This window comes from Helianthus annuus, chromosome 9 (genome assembly GCF_002127325.2).
Source record: "Helianthus annuus cultivar XRQ/B chromosome 9, HanXRQr2.0-SUNRISE, whole genome shotgun sequence".
Taxonomy (NCBI): Eukaryota; Viridiplantae; Streptophyta; class Magnoliopsida; order Asterales; family Asteraceae; genus Helianthus; species Helianthus annuus.
In genome coordinates this window covers 72,343,240-72,361,436 of record NC_035441.2, presented here as the reverse complement: position 1 = coordinate 72,361,436, position 18,197 = coordinate 72,343,240, and the positions used below count along the sequence as shown (strand labels likewise).

Below are 18,197 nucleotides of genomic sequence, written 5' to 3'. Positions count from 1 at the left end.
TGTGATCTTTTTGATTAGGGATTTAAGATGATACTAACAGTAACTACTTATTTTCTTTAAACTTGGTTATGTAACTACTAGTTCACCAGCTTTTGATTTTTTTTTTTTTTTTTTTTTTTATCGGCAAACAAACATATCCATTCCATAATCACCAAAAATTACAAGGCAAAAAGGTTGCCAGCAAGGTGCTTACACCTACGGCCAACACCCAAAAAAACACAATTATAAAACATACATATCAAGAGAAACTAAAATTCACCCAGGTGTCCCAATCTGTATTGTTGGTTTTTGATCTATTTCTGATCCATAGGAAGGCTAACACTTGCATTTCTCCAAAAATTCTATCAAGAGACACTCTTTTTCCGTTGAAAATTAGATCGTTCCGCGCCTTCCAAATTGCCCAGCATGAGGCCAAAATTATCACCTGCAGTAAACATCTCTTATGCTCGGATGCTATCACGCCTTTGTGCACTTGAAAGGGATCTCGAATGCTGAATGCGTAGAGTTGGGGTATGTTGCACCACTCGCTCACCTTTTGCCACAATAATGTCGATGTATAACATGATACAAAAAGATGGTCAGCATCTTCTTGGGCTTCTCCACATAATCTACATATAGCCGAACCCATGAGCATGTTCTTTTTTTGCAGGCCTTTAAGTGTTGCAAGTCGATCTTGTTCGGCTCGCCAAGCAAATTTTTTTTTTTTTTTTGGGAACCCATTTAACCCAAGAGTAAGGGTAAAAAGGTACCGCGTATTTAGCAAGTAAATCTTGGCATGAAGCGACTGAAAAATCCCCACTTGAATTGAGGGTCCACTCCCATGTATCTTGACCCATACCCACTGATGTATTTTGTACAAGCATTCGAAACCGCCCCAGCTCTTCTACTTCGGCTGCACTGTTAATACTTCGTATCCACTCCTCACCCCTAATTCTTGTGGCGACAGAAACATTTTTATTCGGTTCTAAGTCAAAGAGCGCTGGAAAACTTTCCAAAAGTGGACCGTCCCCAGACCAGAAATCTGTCCAGAATCGAACCGATTCGCCGTTTCCAAGTTTCGCCTTAATCAGAGATTTTATATTCACATTTTGGTCCAATAATTCCTTTCCAATCTTGTAAATCCCACTCCACACCCTATTAAATCCTTCTTTCATTGGCATGTAAGACCATGAGCTTTGTTGAAAGTGTATAGCCGTGACAATTTTGCACCATAGACTATTTGTTTCACTTTTATATTTCCACCACCATTTCGACAATAGACTTATTATATTCATATAACGGAGAGACCCCCACCCTAGACCGCCCTTGTTGACCGGCCCAATAACTCTTTCCCAACACACCCAACTAGTCTTTGTTTTTTCTTCATTACCTCCCCAAAAAAATCTTCTTCGTAAAGCTTATAAGGAATCAAGGACGCCTTTCGGGGCTTTATAAAGAGAGAAAAAAATAGAGAGGAAGGCTATCAAGAACAGATTTTAATAAAGTAACTCGACCCCCAATGGACAACGTCTTTGCCTTCCACTTTGATAACCTTGTCTTGAAGCAATCTACCACACCTTTTCAATTTCGAATTTGGTTCATGTTTGTCCCCACTAGCAGCCTCAAATATTTGCAAGGAAACTTCCCCACCTTGCAATTGATAATATTAGCCACGTTTTCCACCACATTTTCACCCACCCCAATACCAAATAAGCTTGACTTTTTGTGACTTAATTTCAACCCCGAAATTAGAAAGAAGCATCTCATAAGCCGAATAATGTTGCGAATGTTGTTTTCCCCCAATGAAGACAACGTCATCCGCATACACCAGCTTTTGATTGACTTGTGAAATGGATGGTACATTCTGTGCGGCTTGTAAATTGAGTGTGTCAAACAGGTGATGATTGCCATTTTTAACCTGATTATTATTCTTGTTATGGTTGACTTGTTGAGCCCGTTTCATTCAACTTGTTGACCCTTTATAAATAAAATAGAAAATATATATTTATTAACTGTTGTAAAACTAGCCTAATAGCAAAAGGAATATAAAGAACAATATAAAGAAAGAGATTGATCTTATTGATTGAGGTATGTATTACAAGAGATACAAGAGACTATATATAATAGAGGAAAACTTGTGGAACAAGCCTAATCTATTTTAGGTGTTGATAACCACATTAATAATAAATATATTCATAACACTCCCCCTTGGTTATCAACATAATACGCTTGATGCTGTCTCGTTAAAAACCTTGCTAGGAAAACCCGGTGGGACAAAACCATAGCTAAGGGAAAAAGAGTGCAGCGTGTAATGCGCATTATCTCCCCCTGATACTTCTGGATCAGGTATGTTACCTCATTAAAAACCTTACTAAGAAAACCTAATGGGACAAAACTTAGTTAAGGGAAAAAGAGTGCAACTTAAATAAGTCTCCCCCTCATTTTAACACGTATCCTTTAAGTGACGTGTGTCCATCTTCCTTGAAAGTTGATCAAAGCTTTTGTAGTCAATGATTTGTCGTTCGATCCCTTAATGTGCAATCATTTATGTTGATCAATGTTGTATAATCTTCTAACAAGACTTTAGGTGTCTCCTTCAAAAAAATATCATATGTCCAGGAGTGTGTTTAGTTACATTCCTGCATCTACAAGACTAACCAAACTTGTTTTGATGGGTTAGTAAAATATAATCAAATATCGTTTATACCTGAAATATTTCGCTGAACTCATTCCAATATCTCTTTGCTTGACAAAGGTTATATCATGACAATAAGCTTAAGCGAAAGATATTATAACCATACATAGCTAGCAAAACATTTTAGTGCACACATACATTTAATGATGGTACTTCTAGAATGAGAATCTCTACTTTGGTACGAGATGATGATAGGCATTTCTTCTAGCAAATGCCTTAACAACCTTTAACATACTTTAAGGTTCAACTATGTTCATACTAAAATATCCCAACATCATCTTCTAGATGTACTTGAGGGATTGATAAAATATAATTACATATATACTCGAACTGCAGTTCGAGTAATAATTAGATCATGCCAAGGTCATTAAAAAAATATTCTTCCTCTAAAAGCTCGACAGTTTCTCTCGATGATGCCTAAACATCATCACTGTAAACTGCGATTATAGTGAACTTTTAAAAGTAGAATGTTGATAAAACATGGCTAATATAATCAAACTTATATCCCTCTTTATGCGAATATCTCGAGTTGTACAACACTCGACTCGACTATTTTAGGCCATACATACTTTGTCAACTTCATATAGTATGTTCTTGAGGTTTTGACATCAATGCTTCTAACATTATCAATTCATGAGTGAATTTGTTCCATCTTATCCAAATATGCGTGTGCTTTCACTCTTTAGAAGTTTTGCTACATAAAATTTGCCCATTTAACACATAGATATCTATATCATATGCACAAATGTCATGAACACTTGCTTTTATATCCGAAATCCATATTGTACCATGCGTGTACACCATTTATTGAGATATCACATTCAACGGGTACAAGTTTTCTATGTATGTTTCTTGGTGCACAAGTATTACATGTTAAGATGTTTCAATTATCCTTTTAAGCACTCAATTGCTTTAGAAACTCATCAGGAGTTCGAATTATATCCAACATTTAAAATAATCATAACTTGTTCAAATCCGAATATGTATAAACGATCACATTGTTCTCGAGAACTTACTTTACATGACTTACATAATTTAATCCTTCAGGACTTTCATGTAAACTTTCAGTATCAACTGATACATAACATTCATAAGACGCATATCAATTCTCTCTTTATATTACCAGACTAATAAAGTATTGGAAAGTCAGTGCATCCACCAATTTTTCCTTATATCACTCAATTTGATTTTCACATAATTCACATAAAAGACCCGTTTATATCCAACATATTTTACAACTTCGGTTGTATGGACTGTTGGTCCAGGTACTTTCCATGTCATTAGAGAATTCAACTTTGCCTTATTTGCGTCTTTCCATTTTGACCAATCATTTCTATGTTTACGTTCATAGGTAAATATCAAATCTTGATCCTCATCATTTAATCATTTCAAACGCTAGATTATATACGAAAGTATAACGACGTCGATTTTTATTTCGATTCTATACATATCTTAGACATGATACACCTTATCGAGATCTCATTATTTTCAGGTACCTGAGGTTCTTCTTGAACCATCATGTCTATCGTCTCTTCATGAGACCTTTTTAATATAACCTCGACTTGACCATCTTAATTAGTTGCTCCAACTTTCGAGAAATTTTACTATTGGAATCGACTGGTCTACCACGCTTCAGACGTGCAATAGACTCATTACAAAATATGGTGATTGTCCTTTTGGGACACTCATCTTAAATGGAGCATTAGCAGTTGGTATATGTGACATAGTCACCTTTTTAAGGTCAGTGAATGTGTCTGGTAATAGATTCGCTAATCTTTGTAAATGAGTTATTATCTGAACTTCTGGTTCACACTTTTAGTTTTTTGAGGATCAATGATAATTCATACCGACTCATTTATTTTCCAACTGCTTTTTATCTCCCCTTGATGTTGGGAACATTAATCCATTGATATGGATATCAAATAATTGAGCCGTAATTAAATATCTCGTTAATGACTCTATTCATTATCATACATTCCCAACCACTTTTAAGGTCCCATTTTTGTGCATTGTGGTGGATCAATTTCAACATATGTCACACAACCAAAATCTTTGATGGGACATCTTTGGTTCCTGACCAAAAACCAACGATACGGGGAGAAAGTATTATGACTTGTTGGCTTGATGTGAATTAATGTTGTACACGTAAAATCACATGTACCCAAATGAGTTGTTGCTCTTATGATCAGTTTCTTTGCAATCAATTTTGAACATTTAGTGATCATCTCAACAAAGAAATTCTTATGTAAACATAAGCTATACGATGTTCAACGGTTATTCCAATAATCATTAATAACAGTCTGGAATAATATGCTTGCCATCACATTAGCTAAGCAACAATCACACAAACATCAAGTTGTGGATTTGATAACCATTTAGACGATGCATCGATTTTAAAAAACACTAAATGGTATCATGTTTGGATATACATCCTTTATTCATTCCAGGATATTTAGGGATTCACACCCTACTTTGGTTGGTAAATAATTAACTTCTCTTGAGAGCAAACATGACATGTTTAATTTTTAGGAATATGCTAATGTTCCTCATTAAGTTTCACATCATCATTGACTCGGTGTGGTCTAACCGATCATGCCAACTAATTGAATAAATATGATCCATAGACTTCTGATTTAAGATCATATACGTATTATTTGCACGTATGTAATACAAAACGTAAGATACAATATAATGTATTATAACTTCAAAGTTCACACCATTATGTTATATAATAACTCCTTAGTTGCCATTTTTGGTGGTCTATCTCATTATTAACATGACCATCGTTACAATTATAAATGATTGATCTCATCATTACAAGTTTCCCAATTGTCTCCATGATCACTATCTTTACAATGATCAATATGTAATCACATTTACTTCAGGGAAGAAGATAAATCTAAAAACTGTCATGGATTTTCATTTTCATTCTTTACTCAATCACACGGGTATAACACGGGTGTGAAACCATTTCAAACTATTCATACCCTCTTAATGATATTGCTACATTAGGAACATATCTTAGTGTGACAAATGGAAATCTTTTATCTATTTTTCCTTATAAATACTCTTCTTTCCACATAATATAACAAGAGAGATAGTTACAAAACCGAGTCATGTAAGAATTGTCATCTAAAATATATATCAACATCTCACAAATTATAATGATATTTAGAGAGTGTTACACTTTAGGTGTCATATCTAAACACATTAATACTCTTTCATGACAGTGATAATAAACCATAACTTTGGTTTAGTTGTTTTGCTCCATACTATCTAACAAATAAATAATAGCAGATAAAATGCATACGTAAAAATTATATAACACCTGATGTTCTAAAATGTCACCGTATAAAATGAGTTATAATAAATTGCTATGGCTTTTTTAATCTCTTATAAACAAAGCGACATCATGGTTAATGTATTATCCTATCATACGTATATTATGTATACAAATATTTATTATAATAAATACCTCTATCAAAGTTCTCATTCTCTTTATAACTCGTCAATTAAAAAAACGTCTTTACCTCACATATATTTAACATGTTCACGTATTATACAACTTACAAATTATTAACCCAATAAAGTTATCATGATAAAATAAATAAAGTTAGGGAGCATACGTATAAATTCAAACTTAATGATTATATATAAATATAGATATAGATATAGATTGTTAAATCTTTCTAAATGTATCAAATATCTTTTATTGTATATGTACAATATTATTAGTAGTACACACTAAAATTTTGTATATATTCAAATCTTATACAAGGCACGTATGAAAATAGATCCATATCTATCGTGGGATTTAAAAAACCGAAATTAGTGTTTAATTAGGTTAGAGATAAATATATATAGCAACAAGATATTTTTTCTTCCAAAGCTTTAAAACATAACATAGCAAAACAATATGATTGATAATTGTTCCTGCTAATAAAAAAAATCCCAAGAATCCTAATTAATTTAGGAACACATCTTTTACTAGAGAAATATTTATATATTCAATCCATGCATATAAAAGATAATTATCATAGAATAAACAAAACCCCAATTAATACAAAGATGTCAAGAAAACAGATAATAATAAGAATTTTTGAATTATATAAATTCCTAGATATATCACATAAAATAGATTAAAAGGAAGATATCTTTGATTGTTGATTGTAAATATATATTGACTTTCAAATTCAAAATTTTGTTACTGATAGCATAACAAAATATTATGCATATTATTAATCAATTAACGATAGAAGTTTTATCACATATCACTTGTAATTAATTAAATAATCACGAATACTAATTTAAATCTTCTATCAAGCTCGTTTAAAATTATTATAAAGGAATGTAATCAAGTTAAATTAATACTTAGACCTAAAGTTATAATTTATTGAAAATACCATATTTGAAAATGTGCATATTATTAATTCTTTAACATAAAACGAACTCCGAGGAAAACACATAAGCATATTAGTAGTTTATCTTCACTGATTTAAGATAATAACCGAGAAGATCAATAATGAATTCGATGCATTCTCATATTTATAAGAAACCATAGATACCATCTTTCTTAATTAATTATAAAAAAACAATATGTTTTATTATTTCGCTTATTGGGGGGGTGCATGGATGAAAAACTTACTGCATTAAGACTGATACAACTCGACTATTGAACTTGAAAATAATTAAACCATCACCGTCCCACTTAGCGATCCATTACCAATCAAAATCTTTATTTTTTTTTGGCAAATAAATTGAAAACATATTTTGAAAACTATATAGTCAGTGGTTGCAATTTACATACCTAAAATCATTGCAATGACCTGTGGTAACCAACAGAGCCGGAGGAGCAACGAATCACTATTGTTTTCTTTCATCATCGGGTCTCTCCGTATTTTTTCATACCAAAGACCTCAAGGGCTTTGGATATGTTGAGGGTTTTGAAGTGAGCACTGTCGTGCTGATAACGTGTTGTAAAACTAGCCTAATAGCAAAAGGAATATAAAGAACAATATAAAGAAAGAGATTGATCTTATTGATTGAGGTATGTATTACAAGAGATACAAGAGACTATATATAATAGAGGAAAACTTGTGGAATAAGCCTAATCTATTTTAGGTGTTGATAACCACATTAATAATAAATATATTCATAACATTAACCTATTTACAGTTTGATTACAATCGTAAACCCTTTAGACTGGAAGGTATGGGGGCCGGCTGATGCCCGGCTAGGCCCGGCGCCGGACCCCCACACCGCCCCCCTGGGGCTCGGCTCAGCACATCCGGCGACCCACAGCCGGGTCAGCCGTTCCATTTGTTTGAAAAGTAGCCGTTACAAACGGCATTATTTAATAAAAAAAATTCCCCTTTTCTATAAAATCACCTATTTTCACCATTATTTCCCCACTTTCAACTCAAAACCCTCTCACTTTTATACCAATTTCTCCATACTTTTATAAAAAAAATATCTTTTCACCCACAATGGCTTCTAATCCTTGGTGGCCCTCGTCTTCGGATGACGAAGAGGAGATGTTTTTCGCAAACGCTGTACTACGGGCGGGACAGATTCTAATCGAAGAGGAAGAGGAAGAGGAAGAGGAAGAGGAAGAGGAAGAGGAAGAGGAAGAGGAAGAGGAAGACTTCTCGTCTGAAAATGTTATTACCACACGAATACGGATTAACAGAGACCGCCAAGGTTTTCATTACAAAATTTCATTGTCCTTATTTTTTTTTAACTCGTACTTATATATTTTATACGACAGGAGCACACGAGAAATTGGTGAACGATTATTTTTCGGATGAGCCACTTTACAACGCCGACATTTTTAGACGCAGGTTTCGAATGAGTCGCCGCTTATTCACAAGGATTGCCAATGATTTGGCGGGGCTAGACCCGTTTTTCACGCAACGTCTTGATGCTCGAAATTATGAAGGGTTTACAACGTTACAAAAGTGTACTGCGGCCATTCGCCAACTGGCATACGGGACAGTGGCCGACGCTTTGGACGAGTACTTACAGATGTCGGCAAGAACTACGCGGGAATGTTTGTATCGGTTTTGCCATAATGTGGTGAAACTGTATAGCAAAAAATATTTGCGGAAACCAAACGCGTATGATGTTCAACAGTTGTACCAAGCTCATGAAGCAAGGCACGGGTTTCCGGGAATGCTTGGTAGCATTGATTGTATGCATTGGGGGTGGCATAATTGCCCGACTGCGTGGCATGACCAATATACGCGAGGTGATTACGGCTATCCAACCGTGATACTTGAAGCCGTGGCATCACAAGATTTGTGGATATGGCATTCTTTCTTTGGTCTCCCTGGTTCACTCAACGACCTCAACGTGTTATACCAATCGGCCATCTTTACCGATGTCGTTAATGGAACCGGTCCGGACACACGTTTTACAGTTTCTGGGGTTGAGTATAGACGTGGGTATTATCTTGCTGACGGGATATATCCGTCTTGGTCTACAATTGTAAAGACTATTCCATATCCCGAGGACGAAAAAAGGAAAAAATTCGCCAAGCGTCAAGAAGCTGCAAGAAAAGACATCGAACGTGCTTTTGGTGTCTTACAAAAAAAAAATGGGCCATCGTTGCACAACCGGCACGTGCGTTCACACCAAAAAGGTTGCGTCTTTGTATGTACGCTTGCATTTTGCTCCATAACATGATTATTGAAGACGAAGGTCGGGCGATTTGTGAGTATGATGAGAATGCATCTTGGGGAACACTGTCCCGGTTGATCCCCCACAATAGGATTTAAACTCGTTCTCGCTAACAAACGACTTCACGCATGCAAACCTTCAACAAGATTTGGTAGAACATATTTGGAACAACGTTAACATGGTGGACGGTGACGGAGCCGAAGACGAAGACGAGTAGTGTGTTTGTTTTAAATTTTTAAATCTAGTCTTTTTTTTTTCTTTCAAATTTTAGGTAGCGTAATTTTTTATTTTTTAGGTTATGTAATTTTTATTTATGTTATGTAATGGATTTTATTATCTTCCTTTATGTAGTATTTTTATTTAAATGTTGAATACTTTTTGTAAAGTTAAACAAATAAAAAATAAACAATAAAACTTAAACAAATAAAAGTTAAACAATTAAAATGAATTAAACAATAAAAAAATATGTGGTGGGGCCCCATCCTCCATCCCCCTCCATCTTCAAATTGGCTCATCCCATGCTAGCCGCCTACGTGGCGCCTACGTGGAGGCTCATCCCCGTAGGGATGAGCCAAACCATACCTTCTAGTCTTATGATTACAATCTGTTTACAACTGGTAAACCCTTTAACTCTGCTGACCTACACTAATTCTACTTGGGTTATATATTTTAGTGTGTCTATATTAAGATATGAGCAGATATAGCTTACGAGTTTATCAATTTAACTATTAAGCTCGCATGATTAACACCCATAGTAAAAATGAAATGTGAAAGTTTCGTTTTAGATTTTTTTTTGAACCGCGGCTATTTTATTCAAACATAAAATAGAACAAAGGGGCCAGCACGACGCTGGAAATCCCAAACAACGGAAAGAAGAAAACATTACATAATTATGTCTCGAACATTAAAATCTCTCCACCTCTCCCAATCCAGATCTCCAAAGGGCGACCTATACTTAACCCACTGAAATGACTCTTCTTTGATCTTATCCACCATGGCCTCCACTCGAATTTGTTTCCTTTCAAAAATACATTCGTTCCTCGATTTCCATAAGATCCATAGAGTGGCGAAAGAGATAACAGTGATGATTTTTTTCCACTTATTTGACCCTTTCAAGTTATAAATCCAATCAAACAACTCCCTCACAGAACCAAAAAACCCATTAGTTGGCAATTTAATCCATACTCGTATACACCACCACACTGCAGCTGATGTCACACAAGAAATGGTCAAATGCTCCACTGACTCATAACCAAACCACACAAAACACATTTATTATCCTCCAAAAAAACCCCCCTGCGTTCCAGATTACCTTTAACCGCAATTCCGCCATTTAGAATTCTCCAAACAAAGAAGCAAACCTTTTTGGGCGCCCAAGCAAGCCATTCGAAGCGACCCACCTCCACCTTCACACCAATATTTTCCGCGACGGCTTCTCTAAACGCAGCCACCGAAAATTTAGATTCGCTCCCATGTTCTTCGTTAATACCCAGCTTTTCAGGATTATCTACTCCAGATTTGATGATATCATTCCGAACTGCTACAATATCCTTCCAGATACCCGTTAAGCCCTTCTTTAATGGAATCCCGCCAACATTCGAACTACTCCCATGAATGGCCTTGATCACCTTGACCCAAAGATGCGAATGTTGCTGTTTAAATTTCCACCACCATTTCATAATAAGGGCCCAGTTGAGGCTTCTAATTTCGCCCAAACCAAGACCTCCCAAATGTTTAGGTGCCACAACCTTTTCCCAACCCACCCACCGAATCTTACTCCTCGACCCCGTCTTACCCCACACAAAATCCCTTCGAATACCTTCTAGAGTTTTGATAATCTTTTTCGGGGCTTTAAACAAAGACAAATAATATGACGGCATACTTCCAAGAACCGACTTCGCAAGAGTTAATCTTCCACCCATGGAAAGCATCTTTGCCTTCCATCTTGATAATTTTTTCGTAACTTTATCAACAATAGGTCTCCACGCTCTCACCCGTTACATATTTTCACCAATCGGTAACCCAAGGAATTTAAAAGGAAGAGACCCCGCTAAACAATTAAATTTAATCGCCATCCTTTCTACCAAATCACCTTCCACCCCTACTCCCATAAGACTACTCTTATGTAAATTCACCTTTAAACCTGAAACAAGGTAAAGAACTCTCAGAATTCGCTTCAGATTTAAAATATTCTTTTCATTCCATAACCCCCATGAACATTACATCGTCCGCGTAGCAAAAATGCGTCAAAACCGGGCCCCCATTCGGGAGGGCCACCCCGTCGAAAAGCCCATTAGAAGTCGCCCTCTTCATGAACCCTTCCAAAACCTCTAAGCCCAAGATGAAAAGAAAAGGAGACAAAGGATCTCCTTGCCTAAGACCCCTTTGGAGACGAAATTCCTTAGTCGGAGACCCATTAACTAAAACGGAACCCATACTAGAAGATAAACATGCTCGAATCCACCTACACCACCGTTTAGGGAACCCCATAAGCTTCAAATTATTCAACAAAAAATTCCAATTTACCGAATCATAAGCTTTCTCGAAATCTACTTTGAAAAGCATCAATTTCACCCCTTTTCTTTTAGCCCACGAAATCACTTCACTCACCATTAAAGGCCCATAAAAAATGTTTCTATTTTCAACAAAAGCCGATTGAGTTTGTGAAGAGACCGACAACATCACCCCTTTTAATCTATTAGCGAGCGCTTTAGCAATGACTTTATACACTATTCCAATGAGAGAAATAGGTCTAAAGTCTGCCAAAGATATGGGGTCATTATTTTTCGGAATAAGAGTAAAAAAAGAAGAGTTACACCCAAAATTAATTCTACCCGATTCATAAAATTGAAACATCAACTCCATGAACTTCGGTTTAAGCAAATCCCAAAAGCGCCTCACAAAAAGAAATGTGAAGCCATCCGGACCCGGCGCCTTGTCACCCCCACACTCCCAAATAACTTTCTTGATCTCCTCCGCCGAAAACCTCGTTGTAAGGACCCTTGATTGAGTCAACGAGATAGTACGAAAATCATTGACCCTCAAGGTCGGCCTCTTCTTCATAGGTTCACTAAATTTCTTTTTAAAAGCCTTCATAATTGCTTTCTTCATATCCACCGGATCACTATAGACAATCCCATCAATAATAATTTCATTCATCCACTTAGCCGCCTTTTGGAAGTTGATATATTTATGAAAAAACTTCGAATTTTCATCTCCATTCTTTACCCAATTTAATCTAGCTTTTTGTTTGAGATCCTTACAATCTTGTTTTTCGAGTCTTCTAAGTGCCATGGTCAGATTCAACCGTCTATTCTTCTCATCTAAATCAAGTCTTTTTGTTTCAGCTAAAGATTCAAGACCATCCAACTCCTTAATAATCTCCAAACGCTTCCTATCCTCCTCACCTTTCCATTTCGCACGCCACCCTTTCAACTCCATTTTTAAACGTTTAAAAATGCCAACTAAAGCCTTCTCACCCTGCTCAATACACACTTCCTCTAAAAAGACCCTCTTTACGGTCTCCGTAAACCCCTCTTTCGATACCCATGAATTAAAGAACTTAAAAGGAATCGGCCCAAAATCCACATCGTCACATAATAGAATCAACGGGCTATGATCCGAAAGTTCCTTAGAAAGAACCTTAAAAGTTGCCTCCGGCCAAGCTTCCATGAAGCAATCGCACACAAGGATACGATCCAGTTTACTTAATTTACTACCATCATCAGAAATACGAGTAAACTTCCTCCCCACCTGATTATATTCTGTAGGTTACACAACACCAAAGGGGGATTGTTCTGTAAATAATAAAAGAGTTTGTATAGATATCTGTAAATAATAAAAGAGTTTGTATAGATAAATATGTAACTAGCATGGAGAGCCGGCTGGGTGGTTGTAGGTTACACAAATAATAAAAGGGGGATTTTATTGGCACACGGGCTGGTCTATTCGCACACTTTGACAGTCCAATACGGATCGTATAGGCCTTGGATAAAGTTAAGACATGACAAAGTGACAGGTGCAGTGGATGTCTGGTGGATGGCCTATACGCATCGTATAGGCCTATACGATGCGTATTAAGGCCCTGATTTTTTGAGGTTTGATTTTTTGGTGTTTTGGGTTTGGTTATTGGTGTTTATTGTTGGTTATTTTTGTTTTAATGAATTTTCAATCTTTGTTTTTTATTGTTACATATCGTAGTATAGCGTATCGTATCACATTTTTTATTTTTTAATATTTCATCGTGACGTGTCCTTTGATGTCGTATCATCATTGTACCGTATCGTGTCGTATCGTAGTTGTATTTTTTATTATTTTTTATGTTGACGTATTCACGACCTGTGATATTATACATTATGCGTAACCAATCTAAACAGTCAAAATAAACAATCACAGATAGAAATAAACTGAAACTGCAAATTTAATTACATAATAAATTTGTATATATACATAACATCGTCCAAAATACATAAACCGTCAAAATACATAAATAGTCAAAATACAAAAAAAAGTACAACGATCCTAAACCGCTGGATCCGCATCCTGACCCTCCTGAGTCGGGCCTGAGGGCCCCGCCCCCTGATCTGTATCCTGTCCAGGGCGGGGCAACAACAGCGATATCAGCAATGGGGTCCGACCACAGTCCATAGCCGCCTGTATATCGCCCTAGATCGCCCGCATGAGAAGGGCCTCAGTACGGCGGTGATGGACGTCTATCCGCGTCTGCAACCAGTCCTCCATCTGCTGTAACCAGTGTTGTAAAAGTCGCTAGGCGGTCCCTAGTCGGCCGACTGGGGACTGGGGAGTTGGGAGTAATCTTAGTACTCGGAGAGTACTCGGGGAGTATGCGGACATGGTAAATATAAAGAAAAATAATTGTTATATATTATGTATATGTTAAAATAAGCATAATTCATGTCAAAATGAGTATAATTTAAATTGAGACATGTTTAAAGTTCAAATCTCACTGAGTATAACGCAAGCGCCACAGCTGGATGGAGCTGGTCATACAGAACGTGGTGGGGGTATTGAGTCACCCCCAGCGGCTGCAGCGGCGGTGGTGGTGGCGGAGGTGGAGGTGGTGGGTGAGCGTCGTCACCATCGGCGTCATCGTCATTGTCGTCAGCATCACCACCTGCCGGCTCTGGCAGCTCCTCTGGTAACTCGGCTGGGAGGTCGGCGGGGACAAATATGTCACACCCCCAAAAATCCACACGCGGAGTATCACCGCTTGGGAGCGTGACTGACCAGGATCAAGCCACCAATCATACAGAACATTGTATAAAGTAAAAGTAAATGCAATATAATCCAAACCAATTCTATATGAAAGGTGTTTCCAAAACATAAGTAAGTTGTCATTGTTTAGCGGAAGCGTATTATTGTAAAACCCATAGCAAATAAGTATCAAATATCAAAAGTGTTCAATAAGATGATCAAGATCCAAGCCCCACAACGACCAGCTCCTCCGTGTGCAAGCTCCAAGTACCTAACGATCTGCAAGGCATGTAACAGAATGATCAACAAACTAGTTGAGCGAGTTCACAGAAAGTAAATGCATAACAGTAAGTTCATTTGTAACAGGTGGCTCTACTGGGCCGATTGTATGTTCTATTGGTGGTGGTGTTCCACGTTGTATAACCACTAGACTACTCGTAATTATAGGTATCCTTCACAACCGAGGATAGTGATCAATATAAGTATCCTTCACAACCGAGGATAGTGATCAGTATAAGTATCCTTCACATCCGAGGATAGTGATCAGTATAAGTATCCTTCACATCCGAGGATAGTGATCAGTATAAGTATCCTTCACATCCGAGGATAGTGATCTGTATAAGTATCCTTCACAACCGAGGATAGTAATATGGTAGTCTAGTCATAGTGTCAGTAGTGTATCTATTCAACCTTATCCTTTCAATCCCATTCCCAACACCCCGGGAATCCCATGCCTTGGTAAGAGTGTGTGAACTCACCTTGGTTTGCTCGGTATGCTAGGTTATGCACTCACAAGTAATTAATCACGTCCTATTGTATGCACGTATAACAAATCAGTTCATGTTCACAATGATACGCATGCAATTTAATGTTCACATAACAGTCAGTTTGCATATCGGCACAACACGTATTATTTCACACTTAATCATCAACTATCATTCGATTCACATTACCCATCCTTCGATACATTGCTCATCCTTCGGTCTAACAATTATCACAACTATCACAATTATGTTTCGACACGTCTTTCAATACACAGTTATCATCTTACGATTCATGGTTATCTTTCGACACATCAGCTATGTTTCGACATAGTTATCCTTCGACACACAGATTATGTTTCGGTCAACACACTATCTTTCGGTCAATCCTATCCTTCGGTCAACACACTATCTTTCGGTCAATCCTATCCTTCGGTCAACACTGCTATGGTTCGGTCAATGCTATCCTTCGGTCAACACCACTATGTTTCGAAGGACATGTATCTTTCGGTCACAACTATGTTTCGAATACTAATATCTTTCGACAAATAACAGTTACGTTTACACAAAGTTTCCAAGTTTATCCAATCATCAATTAACACAAATTCAAGTATTCAGTTACTTCAGAATCGATCAAACAGGGAGTTTCATATTAAATCTCATGAACAATAATAACACAATCGAACCGGCCCTAAACCACTATCATGCGATTCTATTAAAACAACATCAAAACCTCAAGTATAGGCAACCAATCATACTAACTGAACCGTTCGGATGCATCTCATACATAATCGCTTAAACAGGTTAACATCATACAAACAATCCGGCCGATCAATCAAACAGGTTTGGCCGATTTGCTAGCCGATCAACAACAACATCTTAACAATCATTACAATTTTATTCAATTATATTTGCTAAACCTACCTTATCCGATTCATAACAACATACAAACAATATATTGGCAAGACAATTTATTAATCATGAAATCAAAGCATCATAAACAACATCACACACTAACCGGAAATCTGGATTACGGAATGAAATCCTTCGAACAGAGAGTAGGTCTGCTATATGCCGTCACACACACACAATGGAAACTAGGGTTTTTAGAAGTAACTGCCGGTTTGCATGCATTCACGTTTATAAATCGTTTCACAGGAATGGGCCAAGCCCATCAGAAAGACTGGGCCGAAAGATGTCGAAGGATATGTTTCGGGGTCCTTCGGGCCGAAAGATGTCGAAGGATATGTTTCGGGGTCCTTCGGGCCGAAAGATGATCCTTCGAATCGAAGGTTATCTTTCGTGGTCCTTCGAATCCTTCGAACTGTATGACATGTTTCGTGATCTAGACTAAGTGTTTTAATAATAATTCTAATATTATTTTCTACCACAGCAAGTAATCACATATAGGCAAAACGACAATTCGTTTCATTAAAACACAACGCGTACAATTTCAAGTCCACAATCCAAACAACTAAACAGTCAAAGTCAACGCGCATTTAATGCGAAAGTGAAAGTCAGAAACTCGAGTTGTCACATTATCCCCAACTTAAAAGAAATTTCGTCCCGAAATTTGGTACGCACTCACTGAGGAAGCTAGGTAAGTTACATCGTTCACTGGTTTTCCTGGGGTGTCACATCATCCCCCCGTTGATTTGGAATTTCGTCCCGAAATTCAGTAGTAGTAGCTTCAGCCTCAGAAGTGGATGCATTGGTTTCGAATAGCTGGGGGTACTTTTCTTTCATCTGGTCTTCGCGTTCCCAGGTATACTCTGGACCACGCTGGGAGTTCCAACGAACTCGAACAAGAGGGATTCTCTTGTGTTTGAGGACCTTAACATCCCGGTCCGTGATTTCAACTGGTTCCTCGACGAACTGCAACCGCTCATCGATAGTGAGTTCCTTAAAAGGAACTATAAGGGTCTCATCTGATAGGCATTTCTTCAGATTCGACACGTGAAATACATTGTGAACTGCACCGAGTTCAGCTGGTAGGTTTAATCTGTAGGCTACTTTGCCAATCTTTTCTAAGATTTCGAATGGTCCGACGTACCGCGGATTCAGTTTGCCTCGTTTACCAAATCGAACCACACCCTTCCAGGGTGAAACTTTCAATAAAACCCGGTCCCCGACCTCAAATTCCAATGGTTTTCTACGCTTGTCCGCGTAGGCTTTCTGACGGTCGCGTGCTGCCGCCATGCGTTGTCGTATCTGTGCAATCTTTTCTGTGGCGTCCACTACAATCTCTGGACCCGTAATTTGACTATCCCCCACCTCTGCCCAACAGAGAGGTGACCGGCATTTACGTCCGTACAATGCCTCAAATGGAGCGGCTTGAATGCTGGTGTGGTAACTGTTATTGTATGAAAACTCCACTAAAGGGAGGTGCTTTTCCCAGCCGTTGCCGAAATCGATAACACACGCTCGAAGCATGTCTTCTAAAGTTTGGATAGTTCGCTCAGACTGCCCATCCGTCTGGGGATGATATGCTGTGCTCATGTCTAATCGTGAGCCGAAGGATTTGTGCATCGCTTGCCAAAGCTCTGACGTGAACCGTGCATCGCGATCCGAAATAATAGAGGTGGGCACTCCGTGCCTCGAAACAACTTCTTTCAAGTAGATGTCTGCTAGGGTAGAGAACTTATCCGTTTCTTTGATAGCCAAGAAGTGAGCAGACTTTGTGAGTCGATCAACGATCACCCAAATAGTGTCATTCCCACGCTGGGATCTAGGTAAGCCCGTAACGAAATCCATGGAAATTTCTTCCCATTTCCATTGTGGTATCTTGGGCTGTTGAAGTAGGCCTGCTGGTTTCTGGTATTCAACCTTGACTCTCGCACAGGTTAAGCATTTTCCAACGTACGTAGCGA

At 37.7% G+C, this 18,197-nt stretch overlaps 1 protein-coding gene across 1 annotated transcript; it reads left to right on the top strand.

Annotated features, from left to right (window-relative positions):
• The first annotated feature begins 8,521 nt into the window (after positions 1-8,521).
• LOC110875867 lies at positions 8,522-9,358 on the top strand. The gene has a single exon (XM_022124062.1). It carries the CDS (start codon positions 8,522-8,524, stop codon positions 9,356-9,358), a length of 837 nt encoding a protein of 278 aa, XP_021979754.1.
• The last annotated feature ends 8,839 nt before the right edge of the window (positions 9,359-18,197 follow it).